The sequence below is a fragment of the Seriola dumerili genome, unplaced genomic scaffold (assembly GCF_002260705.1).
Source record: "Seriola dumerili isolate Sdu_G_001 unplaced genomic scaffold, Sdu_1.0 BDQW01000044.1, whole genome shotgun sequence".
NCBI lineage: Eukaryota > Metazoa > Chordata > Actinopteri > Carangiformes > Carangidae > Seriola > Seriola dumerili.
The window spans coordinates 7,481,986-7,498,739 of record NW_019174299.1 but is presented as its reverse complement, the minus strand read 5'-3'; the positions used below and the strand labels follow the sequence as shown (position 1 = coordinate 7,498,739).

At 39.5% G+C, this 16,754-nt stretch overlaps 1 protein-coding gene across 1 annotated transcript; it reads right to left on the bottom strand.

Moving 5' to 3' along the window:
• Positions 1 to 89: 89 nt before the first annotated feature.
• On the bottom strand, positions 90 to 14,133 carry LOC111217596 (tetratricopeptide repeat protein 30A). Its single transcript, XM_022739543.1, has 19 exons — positions 13,966 to 14,133; positions 13,326 to 13,391; positions 12,302 to 12,511; positions 11,608 to 11,664; positions 11,297 to 11,432; positions 9,950 to 10,054; positions 9,725 to 9,853; positions 8,076 to 8,125; positions 7,299 to 7,451; positions 6,224 to 6,289; positions 5,983 to 6,036; positions 5,637 to 5,702; positions 5,153 to 5,229; positions 4,484 to 4,691; positions 3,589 to 3,660; positions 3,270 to 3,373; positions 2,742 to 2,820; positions 1,915 to 2,044; positions 90 to 451 (listed from the first exon to the last, which is right to left on the bottom strand). The coding sequence occupies exons 1-19, from the start codon at positions 14,011 to 14,013 to the stop codon at positions 315 to 317; spliced, it is 1,947 nt and encodes a 648-aa protein (XP_022595264.1). The 5' UTR covers positions 14,014 to 14,133; the 3' UTR covers positions 90 to 314.
• Between the last annotated feature and the right edge of the window lie 2,621 nt (positions 14,134 to 16,754).

Here is a 16,754-nt window from a genome sequence, read left to right as displayed (position 1 = left end):
GATGCTCGTCGGATGGTGCGTGTGTCGTGTCGATCGATGTGTGTGTGGTGCTCAAGTGGCGCGACTCAATGCATCAGCAAAGAACGGAGTAAGTCCAAAAGCTGGGAAAATGTCAGGGACTGGACATGGTTTTAATTCTCAGACATATATGACTGCACAGCTGGTTTGATTTAAAATACATCAGTAAATCTGTGTTTGTGTGTGTGTGTGTCTGATTGTCTCTGGGTTTATGTTAATTATCCTTTAAGTCGAAGACATTGACAGTCAGGATGTTTTTTGGGATCAGACATTACACTGACACCCGTGTGATGATGTCACTTGTTCCAGCCAATGACCTCGTAGAACAGCGCCTTGAGAAGCCGAGCCTCGTAGGTGACGGTGTTCTTGCCGATGTGAATGCGGACCTCCTCCAGAGGCTGCTCAATGATAGCTGGAACCTCCTTCCCGTAGACTACAGACAAGCAGAATTATTATCAGCATCAACTTGACCAGAGCAAGACTGAACAACTAAAGGCCCACTAGTGTTTCCTAGAGGCCACAGTGTTCATTACACCCACGTTTGAATGTGTTGGAATGGATTGATCCAATGGTGGTGATAAGTGGAAGATCATGGCATCATTAAAATGTAAAGGATTCATCCAATGAGGATCAGAAAATGTTTTAAATATGGGTTGTGATGCACAGGCCATTCATGAATATATAAAGTTCTTCCTAAATTCTTAGTAACTCCTAGTTAGTTTTAAACCCCTGAGTGGCTGAGCGAATTCCACTGGTTTTACTTGTGTGTGTATGTGTGTATGTAGAGTACTACTGCTAATGGAAAACACTAGTATAAAGCCTTGTGTCACTTGAGTCAATGTTGTTTGGGTCTGAAGACAAGTTTGAAAAGTAAAAAAATCTGGGGTTGTTGAGTCAGAAAGAAGTGAGTTTACCAGACCTCTGTAGCCCACTGCTCATCTCTGCTGAGGACGACATGATACATTAGTCATTACGAGCATAATGCACTCAAATCTTTGACTGAATTGCCTGTGGTTGAGTTGCATTATGGGTAATGTAGACAGCAGGTTTTGACAAGGAAGAGGAAATATGTATCTCAGATTTTTTGTAAACTGTGTATTGTGAGTGTGACCATGTTAAAGCAGTGCAATGTTAAAATCAGTGGAGTTCCTTTAGCTATCGCGAGCTAGAGCAAGACTCCCAAAAGTAAATAATAATTTTTTACTTCGTAAACCTGTGCAAATACAGGTATCACTCTGTTCTGTTTATATTTGCACACACGTGGAAATACGTGTGTTTCACAGTTCGTGGTATTCATTTTACAATACCTGTAGTTTAAGGGGTAGTCTGGACTTCCCAATTACCTCCTTTACTCTTCACTCTAAACAGATCATAAATGAACAAACTCATTTATGTCAGCTAGTTCAGTTCACTATGTAACAGTTAGACCTGGAAGTTAGTAGGTTTGAATATTTAGTAATAACTAATAACTATATATGCACCATATATGTGCAGCAACTGTTGTAACCTAGGGTTATGTAAATCCTTATGGCGACCTTATGGAGAAAGTGGAAAAGTCAGGGAGTCCCTATAATCTTCAGGATTCATCCTCTGAAGATCATGAATATCAGTGCAAATTTTTATCAAAATCTGGCCAGTAGATCTCAAAATAAACAAGTATGGACAAAATGTTGATCACCAAGGAGAAATTCTGAGCCAAAGAGGGGGCTAGAGGAAAGCTCAGGGGGCCACCGAGTTCATCATCATCAGCATTCAGGATTCATGAGATACTGAATCCGTCAATTCAAACACAGGATATTAAATATTTTTTTGGATTTTAGCCTTTTGTCACACTGGCGGTGGAGTGGTCCAGCATTTTTGAAAGTGTGTGTTTGTGTGTGCGTGACCGCTGCTCACCCTCACAGTGCTCCAGGAACTGAATACACTCCTGTACCACAGTGTCCCTCAGCATGACCATGTGTTTGGACATGTTCTCCAGCAGAGAGAGGAAACAACGCTTGGCGTAGAACCATGTGTCCGTCCCCAGCTACACACACAAACACAGACACACACACACACACACATTAACTTTTTACTAACATGTATTTGTCATAGTTCATAATAAAACACTAAAAGCCTGAAGTCTTGTTGGTGTCTTTGTTTTTCTAAACCTTCACAGTTATGGTTTAACAACATAGGATGTTGCTTGGCACTGACACCCGTGTGAAACCTTGTGTGTGTGAAGGAACCAGAATTCAGACATGATGATCAGGTTGTGAAACACTGGCATGACTGTGGCTTTTACATTCCAGAGCTCCTCTCCACTTTCCCTGTGAATGTGACTCTGTGGTGGCGATTGTTGTGAGGATGAGAGGGGAAACACTCAGGATGACGGCTTGTGTTCTCAGCTGGAGTTTAGTGGACTCAGCTGCAGCCAGAGTCTGCTGTTGTGACTGGACCAGATCAAAAAGTCCCAAAAAGAGCAGCTCGGCCTCAGAGAAGACCCTCGGCCAGAGAGTCCTGCGGGACTCAGGAGGATTCAACATTGACAGTGACTGGTATTTGTCTTTTAATTGTCACATTTTAACACTAAAATTATTGTGTCCATACCTCAGCCTGTGAAACAAAAACAAAATAAACAAAATACTCCCTGCAGCCCTTGAAAAATAAAAGCCAGTCACTTTCTGTGTCTGATTGCTACAAACTTTCTATAAAAAAAACCAAAAGCACATAAAATGGCCGACCTTCTTATTGTATGGCTCCAGGCTCTTGATAACACGAGAGATGCCAAAGTCGTAGTTGCCCTTGGCACAGTACAGTGTCCTGAAAGAGAAACACAACTTCACAACAGAGTCAAAAAACTCATCAACTACCTTCAACAGGTCTACATGACTCCTTGTTATCATATGACTGAATTTCCATAATAAGGTCCATTTGCTGATGAAGGCTGTGGGACATAGTTAAAAGCTCAATTTTTCATTCAGTTCAGAATATTTTACCTCAGATTTTTTTTGGGTTGTTTTCTTTTGTTTTAGTTTTTCAAAGATTCAAAGGTTTATTTGTCACATACTCAAACAATACGTGTTAAAGTGTTAAACTGACTTGAACACTTAAATACTTTGAAATTCATGAGGCTTAAAAACCCCCCACGAGGAACTAAGAAAACGCAGTTCCATTCAGAACCCTGTGCTGCTAAAAGCCTCCTGTGTGATCAGGCCCTCCGTCAGTTTTTCCAGCAGGATGAGTGAAAGGCAGCAGCAGCTGGAACTTACCCGATCACCAGGTTGACGATGCAGAGGTGGAAGACCTTTTTATCGGGATCGTCGTAGGAAATCTGCTCCTCCTCTTTCTCAATCTTCCTCATCAACTCCTCAGCCTGTTGAACCAGAACGACATGAAGAAGAAACAGGAGAGAAGATTCAAATTTATACTGTGAAGTTCAACGGAGAGTGATGACGAAACCACACGAGTCAGAGGAATGTTTATTAACACTGTAAAAGTTATCTCCATACAGAGACACAAAGAGAGACAACAGTTACAGACAAAACTTGAAACTAAATGAGCACATCATCATTAACCTCTTTACAGTACCTCTTCATTCTGGCTGGTCATGATGTAGGACACACACAGGTTGGCCAGGACCACAGCACTGACGTTCAGGATCTACAGCAGAACACACACATTTATTCATCATCACTTTGTTAAACCTGATTTAAGGACTTACAAACTCTGAGCCGCTACAGCTCATCTGCGGTTTATTTCACTGAATATGTCTAGTCAGCATCAGGACCTTTAAGAGATCTAAACCAGGATACGAGAAAAGAAAATATTTAGAATTTCTTCAGTGACAGTCACTGATATTAGAAAATGAACTGTGGGGATTTTAGAAGACACTCGACACACTTCAGATCAATCAATCAATCAATCAAGATACATTTTTAAAATTAATGTAAGATGTAAAATACTGTATTAGACTGTGCTCAAGAAAATAACGTCAATTCAGGCAATAAAGTATTCCAGGATATGAAGAAACCCTGTTAAACAAAGCTGCTCTGATAAAATGAGTAATTTCTCATTTCTTGTGCCTGAATGGTAAAACTCCAGGAACCCTCAGCCAAGCTTATGGTGACTTCATTTTCTGAAATTGGGAAAATGTCAGAAACAAGACTGCAAACAAAAAAACAAAAAAAAAAATCCCACACAAACACAGCAACAGCCGAAAATCATCCAAACAGATGTCATGCACAGATGTGAAGACACTGCAGAGGAAGAAAAACAGCTGTTTGGTCTCTATTTTTACCGAAGGTTTGCACTTGCAGGGACACTCCTGAATGTTACACTGCTCCACCTGGACAGAAAGTCAAACTGTCAGTGTTTCATCCTGACCTCAGACTGTCATTGGTGCTGACAGGTGAACGATACTCTGAGTCTCCCTCCACACATTTGTTTTCTCTGTGAATGTGACCAGCCACCCCGAAGCACTCACGTTGTCGTAGTGCTTCTTGACGATTGGCTCGTAGAAGCCGATGGCCTCCTTGTACTTGTTCTGCATGAAGAGCACGTGGGCCACGTTCAGCTTCCAAGTGTCGTCCTCGTTACAAACCTCCACCGACTTGCGGAAAATCTTCTCCACCATCTGGAAGTTCTCCCGGTTCCAGTAGATCTTGGCCTGGGCCATCAGGACCACGATGTACCTGAGGTAAGACCCCGCCAATCAGATGGGAAGGAGGGAGGGGGAAATAAAAGCACAGATGGTGTTTTCATGTGTGGTGAGAGCAGGTAAATGGATTTAGTGGCTTTAGTAGTTCTAATATGTAGAGAGTACTGGTGTCTCATGATTTAAATTATTTGTCAAAGGTTTCTTTTTGCTTCTAAAAACACATTTCTTCTTCTTATTTCTTCAGGACATGAATATTCTTTCATTAAAGATTCAAGATTCAAAGGTTTTTATGTCACATTCAACAATATGTGCGATGAAATACAGGGTGACATGATACTGAGGCTGTGCAATAAAAATAATTGGAACAAAACAAAAATACTAAGAATTATAAAGAGGGTAAAAATGAAAGAAATATACATATGCATGTTTTTATATACAGGCTGTGTTTATCTGTTTGTGTGTGTGTGTGTGTGTTTGTGTGTATGTCTCTCTTACTTCTCCTGCATCAGGTCGTAGTCCTGCAGTGCTTTCTTCTGTGCTTCATCGTCTCGAGCCAGCCTGGCTTCCTGCACCTTTGAGAAGAAGGAAATCAAATTCAGCCAACTGAGCTTCTTCATATCACAATCTAGCTTTTGTTTTGGCAGAGTAGTTACAACACATTGAGAAACATTCCCGAGAAAACCACACGAGTTTCAAATATGGCCGTTTCGCAATTTCCTTCAGCAACTGTGAGTCAGGATGTTTCACTGATGTCGTCTGGACCAGATCAACTGACAGAAGAAGCTCATTAGCAGGTGTGTGCCACTTACAGGACGATATATGTTTGATATATAATACTTCAGAATTATATATATATGTGAATTAAATATGTAAAATAAATATGTGCATTACAATACAAAATGAATAAAAAAGACAAAAAGTTCTATAAATGTGCAGAGCTGCAGAGGAGGAAGAGGAGAGGAGGAAGGAGGTGAACAACCTGCTTGGCCAGCTTTCGAAGCTGCTCGGTCAGTTTAGCGTTCATCTCATCAAACTTCCTAAATGCCTGTGACAAAAACAGAAAAATTACACAAACAAAAGAGTGAAAATCCACTGATAAAAACACAGCTAAGCAGTCACACAACAAAACTTGATTTTTTATTTGATATAATAAAACATCTGAACTGAAATCTTGAGTTAACACTGAGCAGGATTTTTGTGTAAAAACACTGAGCGACACTTTTCACATTACACTTATGCCAGTTGATCCCCTGCTGAAAATACTGATTGAGGCATCTTTAGAGTTAAAGCTTTTAAAGTTTTTCACTTTGTCATCTGTGCTGTACCTCCTCTGGTGCTGTCTGGCAGGTCAACAAGGCGTCAAGAAACTCGTACATGTACTGGAAAAAGACAAAACACGTCAGCTTTCATATGGACTCAGTGATTGGAAACTTTTCAGGATTTCAAAATAATAATGAGACTGAAAGTAATAAAGAAAAAATGTGCTATTCAGTTCATGCAGTGTGAGTGAGGAGCCAGTGTGATTTTTGATGAAACACCCTCATGTGAACACAGACTGTAACTCACTGGGGAGAGGAACTTGTAGGTAAGATGGGCGTTTTCTGCCAGGACGTCAGCTGCCAGGTCAAAGTACTGAGGGAGAAAGAGAGAGGTTGGATCCAGCAGAGACACTAATACCATTTTAATGAAAGACCCACATCTCTCTGTTTTTAGCTCTTTCCACTAAGAATCACACCACGAGTCCAAATCCTTCTAAAAACATTGTTACTCCCTGCGTAGACCCTCACTGGTGTACAGTATGGTGGAAAATACTGACACTGTCCCTCATGTAGCAAAGGGTGACATGTGTTTGAAGGAGAAAACCATGATAATTCTCCATATAATGAAAGAAACAAAAAGAAATATGGCAACAGGTAGTTTACTATCTTGAATCAGTAAAAACTTGAACAGAGGTATCTTTTGCTGTAGAACTCTATATTGATGCCTTGTGATTCTGCACCTAGTAAACAAGGAAGTCAGCAGAAAGCCTGGCTCTCGATCAAGCTGTGTTTCACCCTTTAACTACTTCTTCCGAACTCTTGATCAAACGGCAGTTGTGCCTCACTGTAAAATGGTTGTCTTGTGTTCACTGAGCCGTGTAGAAGCTCCAACTCAAAAAGGATAAACGTAGATCACCATTCTGGAGACACAAAGTGCACAAACCATACTAAACAAAACCCAGTTTTTGACACTGGTGAGATACTGTGACTGTTAAAGTAGTTGCTGGCACAGTGAAAATGACTTTCCACAGAGCACCACAGTAAGGTAAAAAAGGTTGTTTACCTTGACGAGGTGCAGGGGGTGTGCACCAACAAAGTTTCGCTAACTTGGTGACAAATGCATTGCATTTTCTACATACATACAGTGTGTATCAGCAGTGACTTAAAACAGTTACAACTCAGTTAGTGGGATTGTCATCTGTTGAGAGGATGGGTGTGATTAAATGGACTAACTTGGGCCCATGAAAAAAGTAGCAGGACGACAAAGGAAGCCTGACCTGCATGTCTAGAGCCTGCAATAAAGACTTACAGACTCACTGCCCATCGCTGATCGAGTCTGCCACCTTCCAGTGCCCAATGACACAGTGCAGCCTCATATATACCTCGTGTTTGCAGTAGAGCAGCAGCAGGTTTCCGAAGGTGACGGGAGGGAAGGAAGGCTGCTGCAGCAGGAAGGCCAACTTCTCAAAACCCTCCGACGGCTTTGTGTCCATGTTCACCAGAGCCTGGTTGTGGAGTGTCACCGGGTCCAGCTCCTAACCCAAAACACACACAAACACACATAAGAGCATGTACTCTGCATTTTATATCTACACTCTATGATGAGAAAAAGAGATCATTTTAATAAGATTATGAAAAAAGGTGAGATCTTTTTTCTTTTTAGATGACTCTTTGAGAACCAGAAACATGCACCAGTAGTTGTCAAAGCATGAAAACTGTATCAACACACAATAAAAATCATTCTTTCATTTCATTTAATGGTATTTGTTATTTGTGCGTTTCCATCTTGACACTGACATGCAACATTTGATGCCACTAGGGGGCACTAGTTGTGCACTTCTCTCAAACTTAAAAGTTAAAAACAACAGTCATGACTCTGTGGCAGTGACAGACTGGACCAAGGACAGTGTCCCATCTGTACATTCATTTTAATGAGGCAGTTTCAAGACAATAAACCTGTCATCATTACCTCCATGTAAGCTTTCACACCTATGTCTCTATTCTAATTCTCTATTAATCTCTCTTAACTCCAGGCTGTTAGCGGGGCAGGTCCAGGCAGCTTTCATTCAGATTACACAGTATTGTAGGGTGTGTGTGGTAGAGAAACCACACACACCCACACACAGACCATAATGGGAGTCAATGGGGATGGTGGTTACCTCCTCTGATCTGGGGGGCATGTCTGTCAAAGCCTCCTGAGCACCTTTCACTGCAGGAATCCACATGAAAACCAAACAGAGAAGAAAACAGGTGGTTTGAGTCAGTATCAGAGTCAGTATCAGAGTTTGGATGAACTTAACAAACCAGTACAAATCAACATGAAAAGAGCTTTAGCAATGGTTATGAAGCAAGTCAATAAGCAACACTTAAAGACGCCCTGTGGAGTTTTCTTGTAAACAAACACAAGTTGTTTACATTCAGTGTTTCTCACCAAAACACACTGTGTGTATCCTTCAGTTGTGACGATGAATTTCCTTCCTCATGAGACATTTATTAATTTACTGGTTATTTATTTACTGCATTGTTTACACAGTGTATACACTAGTGGTCAAAAACTCCACAGGACACTGTTCAGTTGATGAAGATTGATTACAGAGTTGGACGCAATTATTTTTCAATATGCAAATGGACTTAAGAGATTTAACGTTAATTAATGAAATAACACAACTGATACAAAGTCAAGCTGAAAATGGAAATATAAAATATAAAATGGTGTCATTTGTAAACAGGTTTACATGTTCAGATTTAAGGACAATAATTCACTAATTCATTTTAAAACAAACTTGCACGGTGAACTTTTAAGTGGGATTTTGATGTAGCAGTTATCTATTAGCTTTTTTATTTTCCAGCTTTACCACTTTTGTGGTAATCTGGGGACATTATGTGGTAAAACTTTGACACTCTGCCACTGGGTTAAAAAGATAATTTAATGTTTAACGCCTGAAACTTTCAGCATGACTTTGCTTTTAATAGACAGTGACAGAGACACAGAGAGTAATTGAACAGGGGATGTTGCAGTTAAGTCCTGACTCCCTTAACTACCAGGACGACCCCCACTTCAAATCCTTTATCTTATAAGTATGAATATGAAAATATGAGTTAATCTCTACAGCCTGGGTTCAGATCTGGCCTCGAGCACCTTGTCTTGTGTCAGTGAGTACACACTGCCGGTGATGTAGTTCCCTGTCCTTTTGACAGAGCAGATGTTTGATGTGGGCTTCAGATATCCTCCTTCCTACTCATCATCCTCTGATCACTGTTCTTGAAGCTTTGTTCTGATAATGTGTCAGAGGGTGGAGGAAAGGAGGGAGGAGAACTCTGCTTTTGAAGATAAAAGGAGGCTTTACAAGTTCCTTTCCAGGTGATTTTCATCTCTTTCTAAATGTCTCTGTCTCTCTGTGGATACATTCACAAGCTTCTCAGAACTGTGAAAGTGACCTGATTTTGGGTTGAATTATACAACCTGTAGTTGAGTAAGAATAACCCAGATTAACAGAACGTACACTAATGACCAACGTTGCTGTGATGCTTGGCTGGGATACACAAACTTTAAGAATGAGTTAAGAGCTACCACATACTTAAACCACTATTGTGATATATTTGCAGAGAAAGATTGAGAGGGTGGTTAAACAACTGTTTCAGAGAATTTCAAAAAGTGTTACTTTAATAATTGGTTATTTTCTTACTCCTGTGTTACTCTGTGAAAGTCAAGGTCTCTGCCTGTTAAGGCTCTTTCTCATCTCTCCGTTCATCCTTCTTTTTTGTACATCCCGTGCCAAGTTTCAGAGGCATTGCCTGAGGTTCTTACGGTTCTTCAGCTGGTACTCTATGGCGGCTTTGAGGTTGAAGGCTTCGATCAGAGCTGTCTGATGCAACACCAGGGTGTTGCCCACACTGTGGACGTCGATGCCTTCAGTCGTCATGCCGATGCTCAGCTCTAGCACACAGCAACAACACACACCAAGAGATCGTTATTAGATAGACAATTGACTGATGACTGATGTCAGTCTTAGTCTACACATTGTGTTTTTACCTGGATGTTCCCTGATGCCTCGTTCGATGATCTCACCGATGTATTTGAGGGCCTGAGCGTAGTTCTTCAGGCTGTAGTAAGACAGGGCGATGTTGTAGGACAATGCTGAGAGGAGGGGTAGAAAGACAAACAGGCCAACATTAACTTTAAATGGTGCCTGTGCAGACGTCCCAAACAACAATCTTTAACTCATTCTCTGTCTGATAGCCTTCTAAATTTCTCCTTAAATATGTGATAAAATAACAATTTAAAATTCAAATCATATTATTTCTATTTAGTATTTTGTCATGTTCAACAACAACTCAATCTGTTTTGTCTGTATCTGAAGAAAACTGGTGCTGGTTTAAAGGCAAAGGGGGGTCACAGCAAAAACAGATCTGATTTATGTCTGTGAATGTTCTCATTCGTCCAGGTCATTGTTATCTCTCTCTCAAATTAAATCGAAGGCAACTGGACTTGTCTTCCACAGACAAATACAAGTCCAGTTGCCTTCGATTTAATTTGAGAGAGAGAGATCTGATTTATGTTTTTTACTCTTTACTGCACTTCAGTGTTCAGCGATAAATAAAAACTACTTGGCTTTATTTGTGAAAATTTGCACAGCAATGTTCGTATATAAATATAGAACTTAAATACGAGTTTTTCAATATAACTGTAAAAATTGTTCATTTGTTTTCAGCTGCTGTGGTCAGAGTTACACAGCCAGGTCCTGTACTTTCTGTGTGTGACAGATGGTGGATTCATGGGAAGTTTTAGAGCAGACAGAGCTGCTCTCATTTGAATGAACAGAGTCAGTGATGCCAACAGACCTGCTGTACTGATGCAGGTTAGTCAGGTGATGGTCGTTAGTAAGCTGAGTTCAGCTGATCAATACTGAACTTTAAGCTAACTACAACTCATTCAGACCTTACTGACTATAACATGTTCAGCTGATTATCAGCCTAACTTCAAACTGGTGTGACTGCTTGTGCTCTTCTATTTGTGTAGTGAGTTTCTCCTCACACTCCTGAATATGACTGACTAAGCTGTTGGCCTAAATTTTTCCCAGCGTGCAAAATCAATCAATGAATCAAACAATGAATCATTGTCACCTCGGCTGAATCAGATCCTACAGCGTGTCATCTTGTGATCGGTTTAGTTCCTAGATGATGGTGTATGTGTTCTTTGTTGAGTGTTGTGTGAGCAGGCCTACCCTTTACTCTCCTTCCAACCAACTCCTACACAATGAAGCCAGCAGCAAGGTTACTCTTACTTCCAGCTATGTGTGTTACTGTTGTATGTAATGATAATGATAACATAAAAACAGTTACTGACTGTGTATTCATGTATGTGTCTTTGAAAAACTACCTGGCACGTATCCCAGCACTTGCATGGCAGTCATGAACTTCTTGCAGGCCTCCTCATACTTTCCATCTTGGTAAAGGAGACAGCCCATGTTGTAGATGTAGTCTGGGTCATCCTGGGGCAGCTGCTCCAACAGAGACTGCACACATGCACACGCGCACACATGCACATACACACACACACACACACACACACACACACACACACACACACACACACCCACACACACACACAATAATGTTTCAAACTGCCTCCATATTGAAGAGAAATGGTAATTTTTGTGTATAAACAGATGATGTGTGAGAGCTTGTCACCTTGGCAGCGGAGTAATCTTCCTCACAATATTTGATACATGCTTGCAGCTTGACCATCTGTACCAGAGAGAGTGAGAGAGAGAGAGAGAGAGAGAGAGAGAGAGAGAGAGAGGAATAAACCAAAGTAAATCAGGGACATGATGTGTCGAGCCAAGTGTTCGTTTGACTTGGGGCAAAAAATTAAGCACTAACATCAACTTCCGACTCCGATCCAAACTGTCATCCATAATTCATTGCAATGACCTGGAATCTGTTTTTCCACAAGAAACCAACACGTTTTCCATGGAATTACAAAAAAATTCTACTTGATTTTATCATATTGACAAATTAACTGAAATTCCATCCAAAGTTATTTTGACTCTCTGGTACTAAAATGTGTTCCCAGTTGCTGAACTTTCCTTGTTTCAGTTGTTTTGCATTTCTGGTCCATATCCATTAGTTAAAGCACTTTGGTTGAACTAATGCTCCCAGTGATGAAAAGAACATAACAGATGGAGGGAACAAAGTCAAAGATTTCAATGTAAATAAGGCAGAGTTGTTCTTAAATTGCAAATTTGAAGCAGTGATTGAACACCTGGACAAAACACTTTTAGGTCCCTATGATACAATACAGTAGACTCACTGTGGATCTGCTGAAAAGTTGGGATGTTGTGTGTGTGTGTGTGTGTGTGTGTGTGTGTGTGTGTGTGTGTACCTTGGTGTGACTGCTGGGGTTGTCCAGAACAAAGGAAGCCTTGTTGGCCTCAGGATAAGCACCAGCTTTGTAAAGGGACTGGGCATAGTACACCTTGTACTCCTCCACCTCTGGGTGCAGCTGTGTGAGCTGCTCATAGCACTCTGCAGCATTGGTGAAGTCCTGTATGTGATAGTAGCAGTAGCCCAGCAGAGACAGTGCTGCCCTGGACTGGGACATAAAGTAAGAGTGAGTTACACCTCTGTCACAGGAGGCTGTGTGGTTAAACAAAACACCAACCTCACCCTTTCACAAAGTATCTAAGACACAAGAACAATGAAATATAAACAAAGATGTCTGCTGTTATCACATGACAAAACATTATACTTATCTGAACTAAATATAAATTATAAATCAATGTATAAATATAAATCAGTGTAAAGAAATGGTTGTTTGTGTTCAGGTATAAAAAAGTAAATCACATCATTTCCACGAGGCCTATGACTAATGATTATTTTTCTTCTCTTTTCTTAGTTTGGTCTGTTAAAAGTCAGAAAATGCGCAGTAGTGACTAAGGTGCAATGTGATGTCCTAATACTTCTTCTTTAGTCAGACTAATATAATCAGAAAAATATTCAGATTACAATCAGGGCTGCAACTAATTATTATAAATTGATTATTGATTAATATACAAGTAATTTAATCAATTAATTGATTACTCATTTTAAATAAATGAATCTACTAATCGTTTCAGTTCTTAATTCAGTTCTTAAAACAGACAAAAAAGCAGTTAAGTCTCATAATTGTGAAAGCTGGTGAATGTTTGGCATTTTTGTTTTATGAAGGGATTGAAACAAATAATTTATCAGTACAAAAGCTTAATTTTCTGTCAATCCACTGATCGGTTAATTAGCTAACTGTTGCAGCTGTAGTTGATATTACAATACGGTTACAACTTCAGACAATTCAATGACATCCTGGGCCCAAATTTGACCTGCAGACATCTTTTAATTTTTTAATGAAATCAAACATATCCCACACTTACCTTCGTGTGTTTTTGAAGCTGACTGTTTAGGATGTGAATTGCCTCTACATACTGGCCGTCTTTAATCTAAAAGACAGATGAGACTGAACTGAGATAGTTTTGTACAGAATTCAACTCGATCACAAACTATATGTGAAAAACATACATGCATGAAAAACGCTCCTGACAGCAGCTATTTTAACATGCAGTTTAGATGAAGCTATATGCTAAGCTGGGTCTATCCTTACTGATAAATTGAACTCGCCGTATGATTCTCCGGGCATCAGTTAAACTAACCGTGTTAACTGACCGGACAGCAGTATAATGTTACCCTGAATTATAGGAATCATAGCGGTAAAAAAAAAAAGCAAACAAAAAAAAAACACTAGACAGACACAGATCTAGAAACGGACTAACATATCACAACAGTTTAAATTTGATGAAATTAGTTGGTGCTAATTGTGTTATATGTATGGTGAATTTACCAGAAGTCCTTCGCAATTCCGGAAAAGTGTTACCTGTCTTGTTTGTATGTTTCAATACGCATTAAACGCTAAAATGAACGATTTTTGAATGGAGTTTCGGTCACCGTTAACTGTTTTATCGATGATAGCTCAACACTGAGCTAGGCAGCTAACCTCAATTGGAACAGTACTCTCACCAGTTTGTAGATGGTAGCCGTGTACTCCCCGTCTTTTATAGCTGTCATGGCTTCTAACGAGAGTAGTTTTAACAACTACAAATTACTGTAATCTTCGTATATTCCCAAACTCACTTAAACATAGCATCTGGCTAACTTCTATTTAGCAGACGGAGAGAGCGCATAGGAGCTGTAACTTAGCAACGGAGCACACACGGAAGTGGAAAATGTGATAGACGTTTGTAACAGCCAATCAGAAAGGAGATTTTTTTTACCCTACAAACTTTATTTAAAAGTTGAACATGAATCGTCACACTATGTGTAACTGCTTTCTTTTTTTCTTTCTTTCTTTCTTTTTTTCTTTCTTTCTTTCTTTCTTTCTTTCTTTCTTTCTTTCTTTCTTTCTTTCTTTCTTTCTTTCTTTCTTACTTAAATAAAACGTACCTCCTTTTATTACATGCAGCAGGTCTGTGTTTTGGGATCAGCTTTTGGGATCTTAGCAGTTAGTTCATCATGTCCAGGGAGTCAGCCTGAAAGCATGGGTGGAAATTTAATTTCACTACTGGGGGAGACAAGAAACAAAAAACAATCTCAAAAAGCAATTCCTGGAATTTTTTTACTACTTCTAGACCAAATAATAACTAAATCAACAATAGACTAGTCCTGTGTATTGATATTATTGCCTATAGGAGGTGGTGGAAGGTAAATATACATTTACTCAAGTGTATTTTGATACAGATTTAAAAAGCTTGTACTTAAATACAGAGGCTACATATTGAGCAACTTCATTTTTCAGAGGACAACATTGTACTTTTACTCAACTATACTTTTTTTTAAATTTTAAATTAGTAACAATTTTCTTTGCAGATTAAGATTTTAAATAAGTTAGACACATACTGTATGATCAATATTCAACATGAAAAATATGATTAGAAAATATTATTTTTATATGTCAGGTCACCATGTCTTCCTTTATAGCTCTAATTTAAGAAAAAGTTCATTCAGAAATCAAAGATATAATTGCACATTTTTATTGTCCAAATTATGGCAGGAAGTGTGGGAGGAAACTGGAGCACCCCGAGGAGACCCACGCTGACACAGGGTCTCACCACCAGTGAGTATAAACTGTATAAACTGATAGCAGCAGTGAGGTGACAGTACTAACCAGTGCTTGAAGTGGGAAAAAAAGGGTTAGGTTAGGTTATCTTTCAGTGCTGTCCTCATCTGTGAACTGGCAGCCTAAAGATGCTCTTTCATTTAATAGTTTTATCATATATTATTATTATCACCAAATAACATGTTTTGCCTCTCCCCTTCACCTATTTTAAAATGTAACACAGTTATACATTTATTCAGAGACATTATAACTGACTTACATTGTACTTTTATCTGAGAATATTTTCACACAGTAATTTTACTTATACTGTAGTAAAATTTATTTTCATTAACAGTAGTTAGTGACCGTTCACATTCTGACGTGCTGCAGTCAGTGTAGTGTCTCATCTCCAGTCTCTTTCTGTTACTGGTAGCGTTTATTGCTGCTCTATCTGAACACAGTTACTGTTGCTGTTTTCTTCATCACAGTGACACTTCACAGACAATGTTTCACATTCCCTTTAATATTACTGGAGGCTTACTTGGCATCTTGCTGCACTGAAAAATAATAGTATGTCCGTTTTCCTTTTCTCTGAGCCACAACCATTGTACTGGCTAATGTGTGTGGGATTGTAGCAGACAGTGGACGAAATACTAAGAAACTTAAAAACGCCTTGTTTTCCATTTATCATTTTCACAAGTGCTTTCACTACATATTATTATATTACTTAAATTTACATAGTTAGGTTTACAATGGCATATTGAGAGGGACAACCCTGAGGAGGGGGACTTTCTCCCTATGCCGTATACAGTTAATAAAGACATGCATTTGGAAAAAATCAATATTTGTTATTTTCCTTGTCTGGAGTGCCATTGTGAAATGAAAAGGTCAGAAGAAGTTATTCTGGAAACAGTCTTTCTTATTCTCTGTCTTTCAGAGTTCAGATTGCAAGCACAGACTGGTAAAATCCGACCAGTGATCTCATATTTGAAGGATCCAGGATGTGACTTCATCCAAGGGTCACAGAAAAGAAGAACACACACAAATCTTGGTCAAAACAGACGAAACTAACCAAGGTGCTGGAACTTCGCCTCAAACCCAAACCACACTGTGCTGACCACAGGGCCTCTGTAATGATGGGGGAATGGGTCGATGCTATGCATGTGTTTCTGTATGTGAATGTTTGAAAGTAAGAGTGTGAGGTTTATGTGTGTATATGCATGTGCATGCATGCTTTTGTGCGGCTGGGGTGTGTGTGTTTTCTCTCTCTGCCTCTCTCTCTCTCTCTCTCTCTCTCTGCAGTTTTGCATGCCTGTCACTGACTTCTGTTGGGACTGTTGGGAACCTTTGCAGTAGAGGAGCTGCAGAACATCAGGTGCACACTATTGTTACACAGGTATGTGCAAAGAGCAGGATTGTATTTAACGATCGGTCGTACTCATCAATGGTTTAAAATTTTCTTTGAGCCTTAAATGATTAAGAAACGGCAGGAAAGAGCTATCAAAAGGGAAGGGTGTCTGCTTACCTGATCAAGGGTTAATTGAGCTACTTTATTTCTTGTCTTGATTTAAGTACCCAAAACAAACTGTTTAAAAAATGCTCATAAAATCAATGATAAAGTAACTGCAGTGTAAAAATATTTTTTTCTCTGAACTGTGCTGCTGCTTTGAAAGAAAATACAACTGCATTTGTGCTGCGTAAAAGCATGAGCACT

Bases quoted from the DNA above. Each gene is read 5' to 3' on its own strand.
- LOC111217596 (XM_022739543.1), bottom strand. From the start codon at position 14,013: ATGACAGCTATAAAAGACGGGGAGTACACGGCTACCATCTACAAACTG. The intron at 12,512-13,325 runs GTAAGTGTGGGA...TTTATGTCCCAG, and splicing joins AGCTTCAAAAACACACGAAG to TCCAGGGCAGCACTGTCTCT. The intron at 11,433-11,607 runs GTGACAAGCTCT...GCATGTGTGCAG, and splicing joins AAGATTACTCCGCTGCCAAG to TCTCTGTTGGAGCAGCTGCC.